Source organism: Cavia porcellus, unplaced genomic scaffold, assembly GCF_034190915.1.
Source record: "Cavia porcellus strain 051 isolate PalLab524CR breed Dunkin Hartley unplaced genomic scaffold, mCavPor4.1 scaffold_30, whole genome shotgun sequence".
Lineage (NCBI taxonomy): Eukaryota > Metazoa > Chordata > Mammalia > Rodentia > Caviidae > Cavia > Cavia porcellus.
This window is the reverse complement of record NW_026947513.1, coordinates 19,444,503-19,464,576: the sequence shown is the minus strand read 5'-3', so window position 1 is coordinate 19,464,576 and position 20,074 is coordinate 19,444,503. Positions and strand designations below refer to the sequence as shown.

At 41.6% G+C, this 20,074-nt stretch overlaps 1 protein-coding gene across 2 annotated transcripts in view; it reads right to left on the bottom strand.

Moving 5' to 3' along the window:
- Positions 1-20,074, bottom strand: part of Wdr19 (WD repeat domain 19) — a 70,275-nt gene that overhangs the window by 36,373 nt on the left and 13,828 nt on the right. The window contains exons 7-17 of one of the 2 annotated variants that reach the window (XM_063240478.1): positions 19,333-19,413; positions 17,886-17,998; positions 17,320-17,493; positions 9,805-9,875; positions 8,958-9,130; positions 8,738-8,873; positions 7,712-7,818; positions 6,765-6,887; positions 3,977-4,126; positions 1,336-1,483; positions 1,020-1,224 (exon numbers count right to left, since the gene is read on the bottom strand). In XM_063240478.1, the coding sequence (XP_063096548.1) occupies positions 1,020-1,224; positions 1,336-1,483; positions 3,977-4,126; positions 6,765-6,887; positions 7,712-7,818; positions 8,738-8,873; positions 8,958-9,130; positions 9,805-9,875; positions 17,320-17,493; positions 17,886-17,998; positions 19,333-19,413 (1,481 nt within the window). The remainder of the gene's footprint in view (positions 1-1,019; positions 1,225-1,335; positions 1,484-3,976; positions 4,127-6,764; positions 6,888-7,711; positions 7,819-8,737; positions 8,874-8,957; positions 9,131-9,804; positions 9,876-17,319; positions 17,494-17,885; positions 17,999-19,332; positions 19,414-20,074) is intronic. The other variant, XM_003471541.5, reaches the window with a different exon arrangement.

Here is a 20,074-nt window from a genome sequence, read left to right as displayed (position 1 = left end):
CTGATGCGTGTTTTGAATTCCTGTGTTTACAATCGCCTACCAGTGCCATGTGCTTAGAAGTCCATGAACCCCTCAAACCTGTCTACGCCAAACTTACGACCTGCCCTGACTCCATTTCCACCCTGCGCTCGTCACACCCCAGGTCCTGTCCTCCTGTTCTCCCTGTCTTGACTCCGACCCTCCCTGGGAGCGATGTGAAATGTCAAAGCATCCAGCCAGTCTGTCTTTCACCCATAACCTTGTAGCGATCTGCTGTCGTCTACACACATCCTGAAAATGTGACTGGTCCTCTTAGTCCATGGCTCAGGGCTAAGCTCAAGTTGTTTTTATTTCTTTAGTTATTTGTTTTTGGAACCAGGCATTGTGGATGGTGGAGAAGTCATGTGAGTAGCAGAGGTTCAGTCAGGAAGAACTGATTAGAGGAGGGGGCTCCCGAACCCCGGAGGAACTGTGACATTTAAGACAGGATTAGAAGAGTTAGAGCCATGGAGGAATTCAGTGGCTCTAAGAGGTAAGGAAAAAAAGCCAGGGAAAAGGAAATCTCAAGCATAGCAGAAGTAGACCTCTCTATGATGAAATCAAGATAATGTCAAAATAATTAGGTTTGGTAGAATTTCATAATAACTGGAGTATTTAAATGCCTAGAAACTTTTTTATTCTGAAGGTTCTTTTTTTTGAGATAGGGTCTATGTAGTGAGATAGGGTCTCACTATGTAGTGCAGGCCGGCCTTGAACTCATTATGTAGCGCAGGTTGGCATTGATCTCACCCATAACAATTCTCCTGCCTCAGTCTCCTGGAGAGCTTTCCTTGTAATAAAGCTTTTCTCATAATGATGAGAACACCCGCCAGCGGTACTTCCTATGGAATTTATATGCATTTTTATATCTGTTATGCTACCTGATGCTCAAATAGCTCTACGAAATAAACAACGCAAGCACTGTAATCCACCTGTGCTGAACAGGATTCTACCTTGAACACTATGCAAGCAAGGCTCCCAAACAAGTGCCCTCAGCCCACCTTTTGAGCATTAAAGTCTGGGCCAACATTTGCTGCAGCTCCTCGGGCCCTGCATCTTTTGGATTGTTGAGAAAGCTGTGGGTGCTGAGGTAGATGTTATTTATTTTTCCGCTCTGTGTCTGGCAGGTCAGCTCCCCGTTGTATAGGAGCAAAGGTTTATGAGCAAAGGGAAGTTTGGTGCCACCAGCACAAATCACCTTGGATCCTACAGTAATAAGAAAGACACTGTGATGCTGAAACCCAGTATGTGGCAGAAACAACATCAGTGCAGTGCAAATTCACTTATCAATAGATGCATGAGGATGCGGCTCAGTACCTTGTATGGTGTCCTGGTGAAAGACATAAGTGTACACTTTATCATCATCGTAGGCAACGAATACACCTTTATCCAGCAGCCAGTTTTCCCAAAGGATGCCTTTAATGGTTGGTAAAAAATCAGGAATCTCATAGATTGTGTCCTTAACCTGCAAAATAGGATTTGCAGATCTGTCCCAACCACAGCAGGAAGGGACATTTCTCTTCCTGTCCCTGAACTGCATTTGGCTTGAAAAGAAAACTAGCTAATAGGCAAGTCACGAGTAGGATCTAAAATTTAATGAATTTATATGAAAAGCTACAATATCTCAACACAATGGCTTCAGGAAAAGAATAACAAGTTGAAGTTGCTCAAGAGAACCAAAATTCAAATAATGATCGTGCCTTTGCTTAGAAACATTTTGATAATCACAAGTATATAGAAATAGAAATACAGGTATGATTTGCAATTTAAATAGATTATACTGGGGCTGCTTTATTTCAAAAAACTCTGCAATAAGTTATAAACGTAAATTTACTATTATAATGATATAAGCTATTTAAAGACTTGATTCACATAATTCCTTTGAATTTAAGCTGACAGGATTACATATATCCTAAATGGAGAACTGAAAAATATGTTCATTCTCCCTACTCTGTCTTGCTTTCAAAGTACAATAAAATTTCCGCAAATAATAACAATATACAGAGTTGTGTTGTCTAATGTGATAATTAGTATTATGAAGGTCATCTGCAGCGCTGAACACTGAAACGCGCCTAATCTGAATGGAGACTGAATTCAACTACATAGTAGATCACAAATAGAAATTAGTAATTTTAAAATATAGCTACATATTGAAATAAATATTGGGTCAAATTAAACATTTAAAATTAGTTTCATTTGTTTCTTTTTGGCCTTTAAAATTTAGCTTGTAGAGCTGGGAATGATGGCACATATCTGTAATCCCAGCACGCGGAGGCTGAGGCAGGAGGATCACTGTGAGTTCGAGGCCAGCTTGGGCTACAAAGTGAATTGGAGTCTAGCCTGAACTGCACAGTGAAACTCTGTCTCAAAAAAGACAAAAAAAAAAAAAAAAAAGTGGCTTGTTCAAAATTTTAAATTACATGTGGTCCACATATTTTTAATTGGATAAGAAGGCTTCTAAAGCATTATACTAATTACTTATATACATGTATATATACATAAAACCTAATTTAATTCTAACTTTACATTCTGTAAGAGGGACTATCAATGATCCCCATTTTTCAGATGAAAAAACCGAGGCAAGAGAAATGTGCCCAACTCACACAGTCAGGATTTGAACCCAGGCAGCCTGGTTCTCATTTCTGCGCTGCACTGACTCTCACACTGTATGCACTGGTGACAGAGGGTTTTTTTTAAAGCAGAGAGCTTTATTGTGTGGTAGACACTGTTCTAAAAGCTTGTGTACACCATCTCATTTAGTTTCCATCCAGCAACCCTACCGGGCAGGTACCACACCTGTCTCCATTTTAGAGAGGTAGGGATTGAGACTCTAATCAAAGTGAGAGCTCAGGACAGAAATGATCAAGAGAGAGCTGTGACAGGAGAAAGGGAAACGGCTCCAGTGGGGGGAGCTGTCTCACTCCTGCCCTTTCCCCGGCAGCCCCAGCCCAGTCCTGATTCCTGCACACAGCCCCGGCCCTCCCTCCTCCTGCAGGTCCTGGCTGGGCCACAGCTGCCACAGTGCGGGCCCAGGGGGTGGGAGGCAAGGCTGGCCCAGCACATGGAACCATTAGGTCACCCCTCCTCCTTCGTCATCCCAGCAGAGAGGAACCGTCCAGAAAGCACTGGCATGGTGGGAAGCTGGCGTAAGCCGCCAGGCCCTCCCAGCTCGCCTGCTAACAGTTTTCACAGGAAGAAACCAAAGCGACAGCAGGGCGGAAGGGGGAGGGAATCAGGAGGGACAGGCGAAGGGGGAGAGGAAGGAAGGCAGGAAAAGGGGAGGGGGGGAATCAAGTGTTTCCTTCACAGAAAGGGTCGCTTGGAGGACTGTCACAGTAAGGGGAAGCCCCCCTCATGGGGCAGACACTAAGGAAAAACCGCAGGCTCTGGGGCTGCTCCTGAGGACAGGACGGGGCCAGGGCAGCTGCAGGCACCGAGCTGCTGGCTGGCTGGGTATAAAAATAAATGAAAAAGCCAACTGCAGTAAAAGGTGTAAAAGCCAACATGTCCTTTATCTAAATCCCGTTTTTTTAAATGGTAAGGGTGTTTAAACATAGGAAACTGACTTTGGAAACGGGTCCACTCATATTTGCAGTGTGCAGAAAGGACGGGGACCCTGCCCGCAAAGCTCCCTGCAAATCTGGGGGCGAAGTGCTGCACGGGGAGCGGGGCTGAGGCTGCCGCACTGTACAGTACATGACGAGAGGAGCAGAAGCCTCAGACATAACAACCAGTTTTCCATTAAAAATCTGGTGCTCATACTGAGAAAAATCACAGAATGGGATTTTCTAGACATAAGTAGTCATGAACATTTACTGCGAACATGCTATTATAAAGATGGTGGGAAAGCACTACAGTCTTTGGCATTATTTAAGAGAAAATTTTATGTAAGGTGAATGTTAAAAATACTTCTCATACTGCATTTGTGAAAAGCAAGCATTTAAAATGTTTTACTTACTGGACAGTAGACAAATCCATCACTTTTTTCGTCAATGAAAACTAATCTGGTCCCATTTGAATCGGGAAAAATCTTTTTAACACCGACAGGATGTCGATAATCATTAACAAACTGCCAGTCTTCAATGTAGAAATACTGAATGACACCAGTCTAAAAACAAAACCCAATCGTATAAATATAAGAGATGGTTAAAAAAAATACTGACTTTCAGCATTAAAGGTTAACAGACTTCCTCGTTTTTAGAGAAACATCATTATGTTTGTTAATGGAACAGTCCAAGAATAATATTTAAAATACGTGAAAGGTTATAGATCCAAGAAAATCAATGAAATGAGAAACATATAAGCAATTCAGACTATTAAATTCCTGTATTTTTATGAAATAAATGACTTACAGATTTTCTATTCTCTAGTAATATCCTTGTTTTAGAGAAACTTTCTTTTTTTTTCTCTTTTTCCTTTTTTGTCTTTTTGAGACAGGGTCTCACTATGTAGTTCAGGCTGGCGTTGAGCTCACTTTGTGGCCCAGGCTGGTCTCGAACTAGCAATGATCTTCCTGCCTCAGCCTCCCGAGTGCTGGGATTACAGGCATGAGCCATCACGCCTGGCTCGAGAAACTTTCAAATAAAAGGTTACTGTGAATCTTTTTTGCTGTTAATAGATCAATTAAAGATGAATTTTAAAAATAAAAAGTTTATCTGATACAATTGGATATGTATGGATTAGGAGTGAACATATATATACCAAAAATAAAATCATAATACAGATTGTGTTATCTGTAATATAAGAATCTAAATTATCTGAAATCTGAACTTTCTGAGGGTCAACCTAACACTCAAGAACTTTTAGATGTGGGAGTACTTCAGATTCCAGATGTTAGATTAGGGATGTTCAACAAGACAATTTTCCATGCAAATGCCCCTAAACCCAAAAACCTACGAAACCTGAAACATTTTTTTCTGGTCCCAAGTCTTTCACATAAGGAATACTTGATCTATAAACTTACAATCCCTTAAAACAGTTGTGTAGAAATTTAAATATACACAGGACTGTCACGTTGAAAACTATAAAACATGAGTGAAAGAAACCAAAGATCTAAATAAATGGGGAGGTAGCCTGTGCTCAAGGGTTGGAAGCTTCACTGTGGTAAACATGGTAATTCTCTTTAGCTGATACATGTTTACCATTATTCTAAAAAAAAAAAATCACAAGTTTGGATTTGTTTTTTGTAGATATGGGCAGGACTTTTCTAAAATTTACACAGGAGGGGAAAGGAAGCAGGAGAGCTAAACAATTCTGAAAATGAAGAATAAAGTGGGGAGCCAGTCCACTCCCTTTGAGAGGTTTCCCCTTTTCACGGCGAGCGATGGTAACCACGCGTGAGGCAGGCTGGGGGACGGCCACACAGATCCACGGCACAGACACACACATATGCGCCACAGAATCTTCTTCCTGTTTTTTAAGGTGCCTGCATTTTAGTTTTTTTAATAATGGCTTTATGGGAATATCATTTATGTATCACTTTGATTTGATATGTATCACCATGATTTTATTTTAAAAGTGGAAAAATTTATTGGGGAAAAGTACTGGGGAAAAGGAAGAGCTCCTGAGACGGGGGAGTCCTGAGTGGGTTGCCTACAGCACTATGATTTCTAGCGTGTTTACAACACTTGGTCACTGTTTAAAAACATTTTGCCACCTGAGAAAGCAGCCCATACTGAGAGGTCAGAGGTGTTGCTCTTTGTGGGGAAATGTTTAACTAAACGTAGCACTTGGCTATCAGGGGACGGATGTGAGACACACACGCAGCTCGCTCCTCAGAGAGACATGCTGAGGGACAATGGGACATCCCCAGCGGAGGGTGATTGTTATCAGGCTTCCTTTATAGATGTCACTGAAATGGAAAAATTGCCTAAATGAAGCAGAGACTGTAACCAGGGGTTCAGAAGGCTGGGGGCACGAGAAAAGGAGGTGTGGCTGAAAACAGTCCCAGGAGGGCTCTGGCTGTGTCTTGACAGGCCGTGATACTGTACGGCTATGCACTGCAGGACAGGCCAGCTGAAGGGCAGACAGCATCGCTGTATTGCTTCTTACAACCACGTGTGACTCTGCAAGGATCTCAAGATAGAAGTTTAATTTAAAAGTTCCCTAATGACATTTCAGACTTGTATTCGGGCCAAGGTGGAATAAGACACTGGATTTACTTTCTTACTCAAACCACCATTCCTACTTTCTGTTTTTTTACAGACAAAATGCATGCAACCCAGGAGATAAATCTTGCAGATGGAAAGGGGACCAAGAGTTTGAGACAGGAAAGAGTTTGAGGGGACAGGAAAGGGACACAGAAAGAATTAAGATGTGTTATGCACATGTAGTAGCTCCTGGCAATGAATTCAGTCATTACACACTACAAATGTGTACTGACAGAAATAAAAATTTTAAAAATGCATGAAACAATCATTTTCAAGACATTGGAATCAGGCAATAAGGGACAATAAACTGCGGGATGGGAAACAACAAAACAAAGTCCTCTGACTGCTCCACTCACTCGCTGCCTTCAAAGAGGTCTGCGGTCCCAAGAGGGCAGCACCTCTGCAGCGGGGCTCAGGCCCCCGAGCCTGGGCTCTGTGGCGGGCAGGGCAGCGGGCAGCGGCCTGGAGGGAGGCTGCCCAGAGAGGGTAGCCTGCTCCCTACTTGTATTAGACGGTTATAGAAAACAAGGTAACAGGTAAAAGGTAAAGGAAACTTGGAAATTCCCTGTGGCCTGCAGTAAGGGAGATGATACGTACGTCCGTGCCGTAGATGAGGAACTCACAAGTCAAGGCGTGACACAAAATGCGGCATTTCTCATCCACAGCCGGGAAGAGGCGGGTCTCACGCTCTTCCTGGGCATCCATGATTTCGCTTTCTATCTGCAGCGGGAAGAATGGCGGCTCAGAGTTGAGCAAACTGAGAACACATCAGGGGAAAAGTGTCTTTTTCTCAGGATCAGCTAACACTCAGATTCTGCACACTAACCAGGAGCCAGTCATGCTCCAAGGCCCGGGCAGTGCCCACAGCGGCCAGCAGCCCGAGCCAGACAGCAGGCTCTACTGCTGTCTTGTTGCTGGCTCTGCAGCTTCCCAGATGCAGAGACTGGAGATGTGGGAGGTGCCTTGCTAGAAGGCCCACCCCCAGAGGTGCCAGTCTCCCTTGTATCAGTCGGCAGGCACAGTTTCATGCTCATATGTGACACGTCAAAAGATAAGGGTCAATGCAAGTTGGGCATGATAGGCTGAGGCAGGAGGATTTGCAAGTTTGAGCCCAGCCTGGGCCGCTTAAAGACTGAACATGACCCAGTTTCATAATAAAAAAGGGCTGGAGATTTGGCTCAGTGCAAAGGCGTTGGCTTTAATCCCTAGAACTGGGGGGTTAACACATGCCAGGGAGCCCAGACGTGTGGTGATCTACCCAGGTTTTTCTGGTTCATTTGTATTTCTTTCTAGATGCATTTTGCCACCTGGGTCATTTTTATAGTAAGTGAAGCTATACACTGCACTACTGGTATTTAGCAGGTTTCTGGAGGATGCAGCCAGTTGTGTAGCCACACCTGGGTAGAGGGGGCGGGGTTGTTTACTCTGCGTGTCCTTTGAAGGCATCTGTACATACTGCCTCCTGAACAACGTTCTTGGTATGAGACATCAGGCGGTCCCCTATCAGTACTTCACTCAGGTTTCAGGACTCCAGCATTGCTTACCAGGTGCAACTGGACTTTGCCTTCAAAAAGTGCAGCGGCATATTCAGAGTGAAGGCAGATACTGGCTACTGTTCCCAGGTATTCCACATCTTTCAACTTTTTCACAGCTGTAGCAATTAAAAAGAACACACATATTGATATACAGGTAAAACTACTGCATATAAATAGTTGCAAATAAATTTTAAATGTACCTTTGCAAGGGTCCTTTCAACTTAAGATTTTATTTTAGCCATTCTTAGGAAAAAAATCTTAAACTAGGCATGGTGGCACATGCTTGTAATCCCAGGACTCAGAAGGCTGAGGCAGGAGGATTGCTGAGAGGCTGAGGTCAGCCTGGGTTACATAGTAAGTTCAAGGCCAGCCTAAACTACATAGTGAGAGTTTGTCTCAAAAAACAAAGAAAATCTTAGTTGCCAAATAAATGCCTTCAGGAGTTCCATAATGGCCTACATGAAACAACAGAACATGAAATTGCATGCAAAATAAACACGAAGTGACAGGAAGTTAACGGGGTTTTACGTTTAACAGGCTATTGTCAAGTCTGTTTTACTCCTGAGGCTCATGTGACTTACTGCAGGAGAAGGGGAAGAAGCTAACATTTGTTAAGCACCGTTTATTCTGCCTCAACTACCCTTGAGCTTGAGGTCTTGGTTGTTAAGAGCACTAACCCACCATGAGCAAAGACCTTACATTTAACCTCCAACACTGCCAAAAAAGTATTCTCACTTTCTAGGCAAGTAAACTAAGGCTCACGGCGATGAGTCACAGAAGTCAGTGCTCTACAGTCAATCAGCTTGGAGAGGCAGAGGGAAATGGAGCCAGAGTCTAATTCTAAAGCTTATTCTGTACACTATACCATGCCGTCTTTACTACAAAGGTAAAGAATAAAATCTTTCCAGATACTATGCAAAAATTTATAGGATTCACAAAGCCATTAACCAGTTCTGAACAGTGAGGGACTTTGTCTTAAAAGAAGCTTGCAGTGCTTCCCAAATGACACAGAACCCGTGTGTTGGATAAGAATACCCAGGACTGGCTCGGACTTGCCATTCTCTCCGAAGACATAGAACCAGGCTCGGTTGTTCATTCCTACAGCCAGATGATAAAGACCCACTGCCACAAAGGTGGGTTCCACATCAACAGAAATTGTGATCGGTGGCTCCTATAATAAAGACGTGTCATGGTCATAAATTGCTATGAAGACTTTTGGTTTAAGAATAAAATTAAAATGACACTGGTCTCATACTTCCTCCACGAGGTTGGCTACGGTGACTTCCAGGAGGGAGGTGAGATATGCAATCCGGGTGCAGCAGGAATCCCCGAGGACGGGGAGCTTGGTCAGGAAGACATGCAGGGAGCCCCTCTGGGTCGACAATGCCAGCAACTGGCCGTCATCAGTCCAGGACAATGTGCCCAGCCCTGAAATCATTGTCAAAAACAAATATCATTCCAAAGAATCCATGCCGGCAAGTAAGCAACAATTTTTACGAAAGTTACCAATAGCTTTAAAATCTTCACTTTTCAAACATTTTTATTGCACATGTGTGCAGTACAGAATGCCTTCCTCTGGGGGAGCTGGGATATGCATATAACACATCTAATTCTTCCTATTTCCCCTTGCCTTCCTGTCCCTGCCTCTTCCCTCTAGCTCTTGATCTCATGTTTCCTTCACTAGTTCAATCAGTCTTTAGGAGATTCAGCATTGGCTGCAGAAGGGCATGAGCACTGATCCACCCAACGTGGCTCACTGGAAGGGCATCTCTTTCTCGTGAGTCCAGGGTAAACTGACATAAATCTCTGGCTCAAACATTTGTGCTGTAGCAACGTAGTATGACTATTTTAGTCCACTAGGATGACAACATAAATACTACAACCAGAAGATTACATACTTTAGGGAACTCTGGTGAAGTGTGTCAACTTTGTTTCTGCTATGATGAATATAAATCATACAACAAATGAAAAAACAAACTGTAAGTCTGCTTCAGAAAAACTGTTACTTTTTTTTTTTTTGGTACTGGGGATCGAACTCATGACCTCGCACCTGCCAGGCAGGCACTTACACTGCTGAGCCGAATCCCCAGCCCCTTAGTTACCTTTATTTTCATCATCCAGATTGACGATAGCATACATGTCCCTTAATTCCGACAAATCATGGATTTTAATGCTGAAAAATAAAAGCAAACGTATATTTTAAACATATCTGAGCTTTATGCAAAATTGTTTTACTTCACAAAACAATTTTAAACCATAGAATAGGTCAGTGGCCTCCCAAGCAGAACATATAGGATGATCTACTGGGAGAAAGTAAGAAAATATTAAAAATTTCTATGTATTTAATTTAATTTCATCTTTTAAGTGGTTCTTTATTTGTTTTATTTTATTTTTTTTCTTTTTGTCTTTTTCCTTTTTATCGGTACCAGGGATTGAACTCACGACTGCCTGCTTGCAAGGCAGGCGCTTATGCCGCTGAGCTAAATACCCAGCCTGGTTCTTTATTTGTTTTAGACATGATTTTGCTGGGTAGTTCGAGGTTGGTCTTGAACTCACTACATAGCCCAGGCTGGCTAGGAACCTCCTGCTTCAGCCTCCCCAGTGCTGGGATTACAGGTGTGTCACACACACCTGGCCAGGCTTTGTTTTACTGTGTGTGGATACAGGGGTATTGGGCCTTGCCCTCTCTGATCTACAACGTTAGGATGAAGCCTAAATAGGAAAGCATCTTGCTGAGCAGTATTAATTACCGTAAGTTTATCACCTTGAGGAAGTCAGGAGTCACCATCCTAACCCCCTAGGGAAGAGGCACTGTTCTCTAAGAATGCCTCTAGAATTCTCTGAAACTGGCTTCTCCAGTTGTCCCCAATTTAACCAATTTTACCTTAACTATTAATCTTATTGGCTAACCATAGTTCTGTTTCACCTTACGCCCATCTCCCTTGAGAGTTCCCAGTTTTCCCTACCTTAAACCTATCTCGCCCCATGATTTTACCCTATAAAAGTTGCTGGAAAAGACAGTCTTTGCAACCTGCTTGGGACCCCTTCTGTCCTCTGAGACAGAAACTTTCTTTCTCTTGATGAATATATTCTGTTCTTAACCTCCGTTGTTCCTAAAATTCTTTGATTTTAGAGAACATGAACTCGTACTGGACATAGTAGGTCGGAAGTTTCATTCCCCGTATCAACATACACAGATCATTCTCAGATGTCCCCGGCCTTGCCCAAATACAGGGTATATGCGGGCATGAGCAAAGGTGCTCAGTTCTTAGGAATTCTCCTCACACCAAGATTCATGAGATCCACAACCAGAGAGGACATAGGTCCATTTGTAAAAAGACCCCTGATGTGCCCTTTATAAATACATGAACCTCCTTCCTTGTGTTTGGCATTTGGATGGTCTAATTTTTTCACCCTTTGGCTTAGTTACAGCATTAGATTTCAAGTGAGTTTCCTATAGGCAGCATGTCATGGGCTTATTTAAAAAAATTCATTTTAATAGTTTTTGTTGAATTAACATCATTTATATTTAATGTAATTACTGATGTGTTTAAATTTAGATCAACCATTCTATTATTTTCTGTTGTTCCTACTTCCTTTCTTTCTGTTTTCCCTTGCTTTTCTTTGTTTAGCTTATTGGAGGGGCTGGGGATTTAGCTCAGTGGCATAAGCACCTGCCTGGCAAGCACAAGGTCATAAATTCAATCCCCAGTACCAAAAAATAAGTAAGTAAAAATAAAAATAGACTATTACAACTCTTTTGGTATTTCACTTATCTGTTGTTTTCATACATATTTTTGTATAGTTTTTAGTGGTTGCTATAGAACATACATTTAAAATTTTTAAGTCTTCTTAGAATCAATGTTTTACTAGCTTGAGTGGAATCTAGAAACTTTATTACATAAAAGCTGTTTATTCTCTTTAGTAGTAATCTTGCTAATTGCACATTCAGGCATTGAACACCATCGGACAATACTCTATCTTTGCTTCTGATAGTCACATATGTGTTAAAGAGCTCACAAGAGAGTGTCCATTATATTCACCCAGATATCTGGCATGCTGTTTTCCTGTTCAGTCCTTGAACTGCACCCAGGGCTTGTTCATGCTAGGTAAGCACTACACTCTATCCCCAGTCTGTTGCTGGTTTTTCTGTGTTGGGACAGAGTCTCACTATGTGGTATAGGCTGGCCTTGAACTTGCAGTGATCCTCCTGCCTCAGCTTCCTGACTGCTGGAATTATAGGGATGTGCCACACACCTGGGTTTTTCTTCATTTTTAACGTCCCAAATTTCTTCCAATGCTTACTTCTCTTCTACCTGAAGAATTCCTTCAGCAATTCTTTTAGAGTAGGGTCTCTTGCTTGGCAAGAAATTGTTTATTTTGGTACCAGGGATCAAACTTATAATCTCATATTTACCAGGTAGGCATTTATGCCCACTGAGCTAAATCCCCAGCCCTGTCTTCTTTTTTTTTTTTTTTTTTTTTTTTGCTTTACAGTAGTGGAAATTGAATCCAGAGACTCTGTACTAAGATATATCCCCCAATCCTTTAAAATATTTTTTTTCTTTTTTCTTTTCTTTTTTGTATTTAAGGAGAAAAAGAAAAAAAAAAAAACAGAAAAAGAGTACAAGTAATACAAAACTTAAAAAATAAATAGTAAGAAACCTCTAGTTAATAGATTACATATTATCATCTTACAAATAGTTGTTCAAGTTACAAAATTAAAGCATATAAAATGGACTTTCAAACAGTGAGAGTGCAAACAGTTTTGTTCAATCATCCAAAAAAACTCAGTAATATGGATATCTATCTTATACACTTAAACATATATGCAGTTATAACTTTTAGAGCACTTTCTTTTCTTTTCTTTTGTACAATGACAATTACACATTTTGGGTTTTATTACTCCCACAATTCTTATTACTTTTTTTGAAGAGAGTAAAACCAAATGCGACATATCAGAACACAGTCAGTCAAATCAAAAGGATGGACATAATAGATAATGTAAAAACAAAATACAAGGTGATCAACAATGGGTACCATAATGCCTCTTGCTATTTTAAGAAGAATTGCCAGTTATAATAAAATTGAATAATAAAAGTTATAATAAAATTGAACAAAACAGTAAAGAATAAAACCAAAGCATTGGAGATATTACAGGACTTTATAAGAAGATAACAGTCAACCAGAATGGGCGTCATAATGAATCTTATTGTCTTCACAGTTGTTGCCTATACTTTCGAACTTGGTACTATCAAGCAAAGCAGAATAGAGGAAAATCAGTCAAAATAAGATGGTGAGGGCAATACAGGGTTTCAAATCAAGTTAATAGGAAATAGGTTACTATAATGTATCCTGCTATTTTTTATTTATTTTTCCCTTAATTAAAAAGAAAAATTAAAAAGTAAATAATTTTAAAAAAAGGGGGGATTGAGATAAAAGAGGGCATAACAGCAGAACAGTGCAGGTCAAAACATAACCATTTAAGCAAAATAGTGTTTCACCACAAGATACCCTGACATAAAAATAGTTACCATAGTGTCTCTTTCCTTGAAATCTTTGAGCATAACTTCATATACTGTAGCACCAAACATATCAAGACACTATAAAACCATTCAAGAGAATGACATTATTACAAGGTATTTAGAACCAATAACAGAAAATGAACAATGGTTTCTGTATAATCTTGTCTATAAAAGTTTTTGCTTATATTATCATATATAATAAAATCCAATAAGATACGATCTTTTAAGACCGATGGAGACAGAAGAATACAAGTTTGATGGGACTTCAAAACAAGATGATACCAAATCAGAAGTAGCTATTATGATGTCTTGCCTTCTCCAAATTAGCTGTTCCTACCATCCGATCTTCTCTGCCTCATTTCTATTGAGCTCTTTTTCTGTTGTTTGTTGTCAGTTTGTCTTCTTCATTTCGCTTTCTGCTCCATTCATTGTGGCCTCTCTGCCACTATTTCTGGAATTTTGGTATTTTCCTTTTTTAGAATATCCTGCAGTATTCTCTGTAGAGTTGAATTGGTGGTTGCAAATTCCCCTAGTTCCTCTTTATCCTGGAAGCACCTTGTTTTCCAACAATTTCTAGGGACAGTTGTGCAGGATATATCAGTCTTGGCTGGAGGTTATTATCTTTCAAAGCTTGAATTATTTCCCCCCACGCTCTTCGTGATTTGATGGTTTGTGCCGAGAAGTCTGCTGTAATTCTGATGGGTGTTCTCTTGTAAGTGATCTGTTTCTTGTCTCTGACGGCTTTTAATATTCTATCCTTATATTGGATTTCTGGAATTTTGATTATTATATGCCTGGGTGTAGCTCTGTTTGGGTTGTAGGTGGCTGGGGTCCTGTATGCCTCATACATCTGAGTATCTTTAACCATTTGCTAAATTAGGGAAATTCTCTTGGATTATTTCTCTGAATAGCTTTTGTAATCCACTTGTTTGTGTCCCTACTTCTTCTTTTATGTTAATTCTTAAGTTATAGATCCTCTTATCATCTTCTAGCCTTTGTATTGTTGCTATTTGTTTTTTTGGTTATTTTTAAGAAGTTTTTCATTTCATGCTCCCATATTACAAATCTGCCCTCCAGTTCAGATAATCTATCCTTAGTTTCTTTCAAGCTATTATGCCAGTTTTCGATAGAGTTTTTAGTTTCCTGGTAATGTCTTTGAACCTGCTTCACGTATTCTATGTTTTCTCTATTTTCTCCATTAAACAATTCTCCCCTTTTTTTCTGTTCTTCCATTCCACCATCTGTTTTTTCTTGGGCGGTGCTTAGCATTTCTCTAACTATTCTACTCATATCTTGCTTCAGGTTGTTAATAACTTCATTCCTGAACTCGTCTATGAGGCTCTGGAGATAGCGCTTTATGTCTATTGGTGCCATGTCTGATATTGCATGTTTCTCGGGATTGGGAGCCGAGAACCCTTTCTTGTTGCTCCCTCTTCTCATATTTTTTTGTTCCTTTATACAAGCATATATAGGAGGCCCAGTTTCCTTCTTTGTCGGTTACAGTTTGTTTGAATTGTGCTGGCTAGGTGTTCCCACCCACTGCAGTGTACTAGGGAGACACAGACCTGGGCAGCCTATGCTGGGCCCACCCCTCCAGGTCAGCCTACCAAAGGCTTCACTGCTGGGGTGCACCTCCAGGCGCTGGGACCTGGTTTGGGCTAGCTTACTGGGTCTTAGTCAGCGGCGTCACCCAAGCCAGGCACTCCCCACCAATCCCGCTTGAGAGGGGAATATGTGACTGAAGTCACTGCAGCATCCTGTTCCAGCAAGTCTGCCCAGTCTCAGTATGTCCTTTGCTGAAGCCTCCTACTCTGTGGAGGGGTTCCTGATCCGCTCACTCACTGCAGGTTGATGCACGGCTCCCAGCCAATTCTGCTCTCAACTCCATTCACCGCTTCCCATTCTCAGAGCTTTCACACCTCTCTTCTTTCTGTGCCGATTGGGAAGCAGCAACGGCTGCAGGAAATTCAAATCACAGCTTCCAGTGGCACGGGCTCCAGCTTCCACACTGAGACCTTATCTGTTCCTGTTATATCACCGAGATTGCGTTTCCAGTTGGTTTTTCTTAGTTTAGTTCATTCCTAGGTCAGCAAAGTATATTCTCCTCTTGCTTAGGACTTCTCGCCTGGCACCATTCCTGGATTTTAAGTGCAGTTTCTCAGAGAGCCTCCAAAGCTGCTGCTATCTATCTGCCATGTTCTCCCGGAAGTGTCTAAAAAAATTTTTTTGAGACAGAATCTTGAATTGCCTAAACTAGGATTAAACTTGTAATCCTCCTGCCTCAGCCTCCTGGAATACCAGAATTACAGGTATGCACCACTATGCTCAGCTTTTTTGTTGTTGTTTTAAATTCTAAGATTTGAATTTCAGTTCAGGTGATTTTATGTTAGAACTTTTAAAAATGTTTTGACTCTTCTGGCTCTCCTTATGATGAGAAATTCACTGTCATTCAAAATGTTCTCTGGCTACTTTCAAAAGCTCTTCTTCTTTGGCTTTAGTTTTCCAGTTTATGATACATCTAAGCCTAGATATTTTGGAATTTATTCTTTTAGGGGATTTGCTGGGCTTCTGTCATATGTAGATTTAAGTTTCTTACTATCGCAGAGTTTCCAGCCATTATTTGGGGACTCAGTAACACAACTTTTAGACCTTTTGGCATCAGCTCCCAGGCCTCTGACACTGTTCATTCTTCCTTTCCCTTTGCATTCAGATGAAATATTTTCCACTAATCCATATTCAAGTTCCATTAACTATTAAGTCTACCATATTTACTGCAATTTCCTTTTTTTTAATAGTAATTTTGAATTCTAAAATTCCTACACAGTTTTATTTAGCCTCTGTTTCTTTTCTGGGACTTTCTATCCTTTCATTTGTTTCAGGAGTATCAGCCTTAGTCTCAGAGCATTTCAGGAGCACTGTTATCTGTATCATCTTGGCATCAGTGTCTTTTGATTGCCTTTCCCAAGCTGTACTTTTCCTGATTCTTCATCTGTGGAGTAATCTTGGGTTATATAGTGGACATCCTGAATGGTAGCTTTGAGAGTCCGTGTCTAATTTCATTCCTGTGGAGAAGGTTAATATTTTGCTGGCACAGGCAATCCACCCAGTGACCTTGAGACCTCAAGTTTCTGCAGCCCTCTGTCGGTTCTGACTTCGGTGTCAGTTCCCCTTTCCAAGCCTCTGTTGCTGTATTCAGATGTGTCCCTCTTTGGCCCATATGGGAGCGGGCTAAAATCCTGCTGAGGATAAGATCTATGAGCTGAGGGGTGAATCCAGGAGTTCAGATGCATCTTGACCAGGTCCCTTTCCAGTGTTCTCTCCTCTTGGAGATCAGTTAGGGCTTTCTGATTCTGTAGGGCTCCATTCTCCAGAAGCTCCAAAACTCTGCCTACCCTGTTCTACCTTGTTCCTACAGCTCCACCAGCCCTGTGGCCAAGCGGCCAGGGGACAGAGTCATAAGCAGCGTGACTTGTGCCACCTCTTCCTTGCACAGCTCCCGACAGCAGCAAGGACTTCTACCTTCCCCCAGGGCTCAGGACACCGTGAGTCCTAGTGCCACTGCTGTGGCTGCCACTGAGGCTGCTCGGCAGCTAGGGCGGGAGAGCAAGGAATAAAAAAAGAGAAAGGAAACAGGGAGAGTCCTCAGTTGTCTCTGGGTGCTCAGAGTTCTTTCTTTATCCTGACTCTCTGAACGAGAATAGACCTGCCTTACAGCAGAGCTTTGGTGGCTGCTACGCATCCTGGCTGAGGGAGAAATATGAGCTCATCACCGGCTCAGCAGAGCTGGGAAGCCTGCGTTTCTGCAGTTAGCCTGCGACTACAGCCTTTGCAGAGTCGTGCTGCACACATTCTGCCTGCGTTTGATAGCGACACGCAGTGGCAGGGACGGGGCCCTGTGCTTATTCCTTGCTACCTGGAACTGCAGGTTCTAAGATGCTTTTCTGGCATTCTCCACAGGGCATGGGTAAAGGGTAAAACATGTTCTAAGAGTACCTGAAAGTAGAAAGTCAGATTCCTATTAGCCAAGCGGTGCTGATTCTCTTGAATATTTCCTACATCAACTTGGCCTAGAAATATGTGAATATAACTTACCAGTTATCTCCACACGAAGCAGCTTTATTAAGAGTCTGTGATATTGCAATACTGGTTAGATTATCTTTATGCCCATGAGCCTGAAATATCTCAAGACCAATTTCTTGCTTGTGAGTAGAAATGACCACAAAAACTCCACGTGAAAAACCAATCATGATGTAACCATCTCCGTACCTATTGCAACAAAAACAACAATGTGGTTAAAGAGAAGGGGTTGGGGGCTGGGGATTTAGCTCAGCAGCGTAAGTGCCTGCCTTGCAAGCGCGTGGTCGTGAGTTCAATCCTCGGTACTGATAAAAAAAAAAAAAAAAAAAAAAAAAAAAGAGAGAGAGGGGGGATTAGCTGTCACTGGCAATATGACAAATCTGCATTATCTTAAAACTAAGAAATTATAGGATATAGTTTATCAAGGACCTACTATGTGTCAGATAATATGCTAGGTATTTTCATGTATTGAGACAGGCTGTAACTCAGAAAATGCAATATATCAAATTGAATGTTATAGATAAATATAATTAGTAAGAGAAAACGTGCCCATCTTTCCGTAATGAGTTTTTTGTACATACCAACTATAGCAGACAATGTTGCCATAACGCTGCTGAAATTCCATATCCTTTGGATTATCTGGTTCATTCAGATTGAAAAGAAACAATGCTTTCTTGCCAATCACCACACTTATCTGCCAGAGAAGATTAGGAAATTGTGAAGTGAATTTCTCAGTACTTCATGAAAAGACTGATAAGCAAATCCAAACAGCTGAACCCAATTTATGAAAACAAGCCAAAGTTAGATGTGCTAACTGCTGTAGTTAGTATGATAATGTGATTAATCCCAGAATGCTTTTACTTGTATATTCTGGTAAGAATCTTTGTACCTCTATATCTTCAATACCCTTCAAAATATGTTAGGATACCTTTAAAGGGCTGGGGATGTAGCTCATTGGTAGAGCACTTGCCTGGCACACGCAAGGCCCTCAGTTCAATCCCTAGTACCTAAAAAGAAACAAACAAAACCCAACAACAACAAAGACCTTTGTGGATCAGCCTTATAAATGTGCTACACTTGTTAGCTGACTGTGCTGTGCTATGCAGGAATGTAACTATGTCCCAATTTCACTGAGGCTAAATTTGTGTTCAGAGGATCATCCTCCCTCCAGAAGGCCATTCTGATTTTGAGCCACCTGGGATAACCCAGCAGGATTTTTATATGAGCATTTCCATCACCTGTAGGTCAGTGTGGCTGAGCCAGTACCCTGCTGCTATTTACAGAAGCTGATACTTCACAGCAGTTCTCAGTGGCAGTGGCGGGTGTCATTGCGGTGGGGAGAGAAGCGTGTATTCATATTCTGAGCTTAATAGAAGAGACACTTGGCTATATATCCTTGCATCTAACAGTGAGTCACTTAAAATATCGTTTTAGGAAATAAATATTATTTCATTCCATATATTCTTGTCAATTATGAAAACCATCTGGATTTTGGAGAGGTAAAATATGACAGGAAAAATGTAAGCATTAAATAAACAAAAATTACAACTCTCACATAGCTGTTCTCCACATCAGATAGAGTGACAATTTAAAAAATCGCAGAGAATATATTTCTTGGGGGAGGGGACTCTAGGCATCGAACTCAGTGGAAAAGGCCTTGCCCCTTTTATTTTGAGAGGATCTCACTAAATTGCCCAGGATGGTCTTGAATTGGTGATCCTCTTGCCTTAGCCTCCCCAGTAGCTGGAATTACAGCTATGTGTTAATGGTTCTGTTCAGCTTCCTGGTTTCTGTGCAAGAGTAAACACAGCAACACCAACTGTGCCCAGAAGCTGTCCACACTCGCTGTGATAACAGTGAGTCTGTAGCAGCAAAAACAATTTTTAGGCCCCAAAGACTGCACCTTACTATGGTTTAAGCAACAAATGTGATTTATTCAACCAAATGTGACCCATCTGAGAAAAGAAAATAGTATATTCCACAAAATTACCATAATGATTAGGCAAGGATTTGACTTAGAGTTCTTACTGTGTTTTCTGCAGCGGAAGTTTGATCATCAGTCTTCATTGTGGAAAACTGCATGTCACTTGGCTCTGCTCTCACTTGTATCTGTGGGGGGTAAAAATCACATCGCTGCAAACCACCCCAGTATTCACATTCACTCCAGGGAGCTGGGATGCAGCTCTGCCCTAGAGCGTATGCTCAGCCTGAGGCCCAAGGAATCTGAGGGTCAGCACCCACCAGCCCTCTCCCCAGTCATCTGCGATACTGAGCAAACAGGTGATTTGCTTGCATTTTCAGTTCTGGACTAAGAACACAAAAAGCTTGCTGCCAGTAACAAATATCCACATTCTGGATGAAACAGAACTCGAACTCACATCTTAGGGGCTGGGGATTTAGCTCAGCAGCATAAGCGCCTGCCTGGCAAGTGTGAGGTCGTGAGTTCAATCCCTAGTACCACCAAAAACCAAACCAAACCAAAACAAAAACAAAAACCAAAAAACCTCACATCTTATGAAAAGGAAAGATAAGCTTGAAAAAAGGAAGGGACTATTACTGGGACCATCAGCAAAGACCAAGCCAGAGGCAGCACTGGGGGTGCAGAGCCTCAGTGGCTGCTCTCCAGGGCAGCCGGCTGAGGGAGACAAACACAGTAGCCTGTCTTGGCTTGAACTCAGGGTCAGAAAACGTCAGAGTTCATTTCAAGAATCTAATTAAAGACCTGCCTTTCTAATTCTCCTGATGGCCAGAGGTTCAAATTTATGCTCTG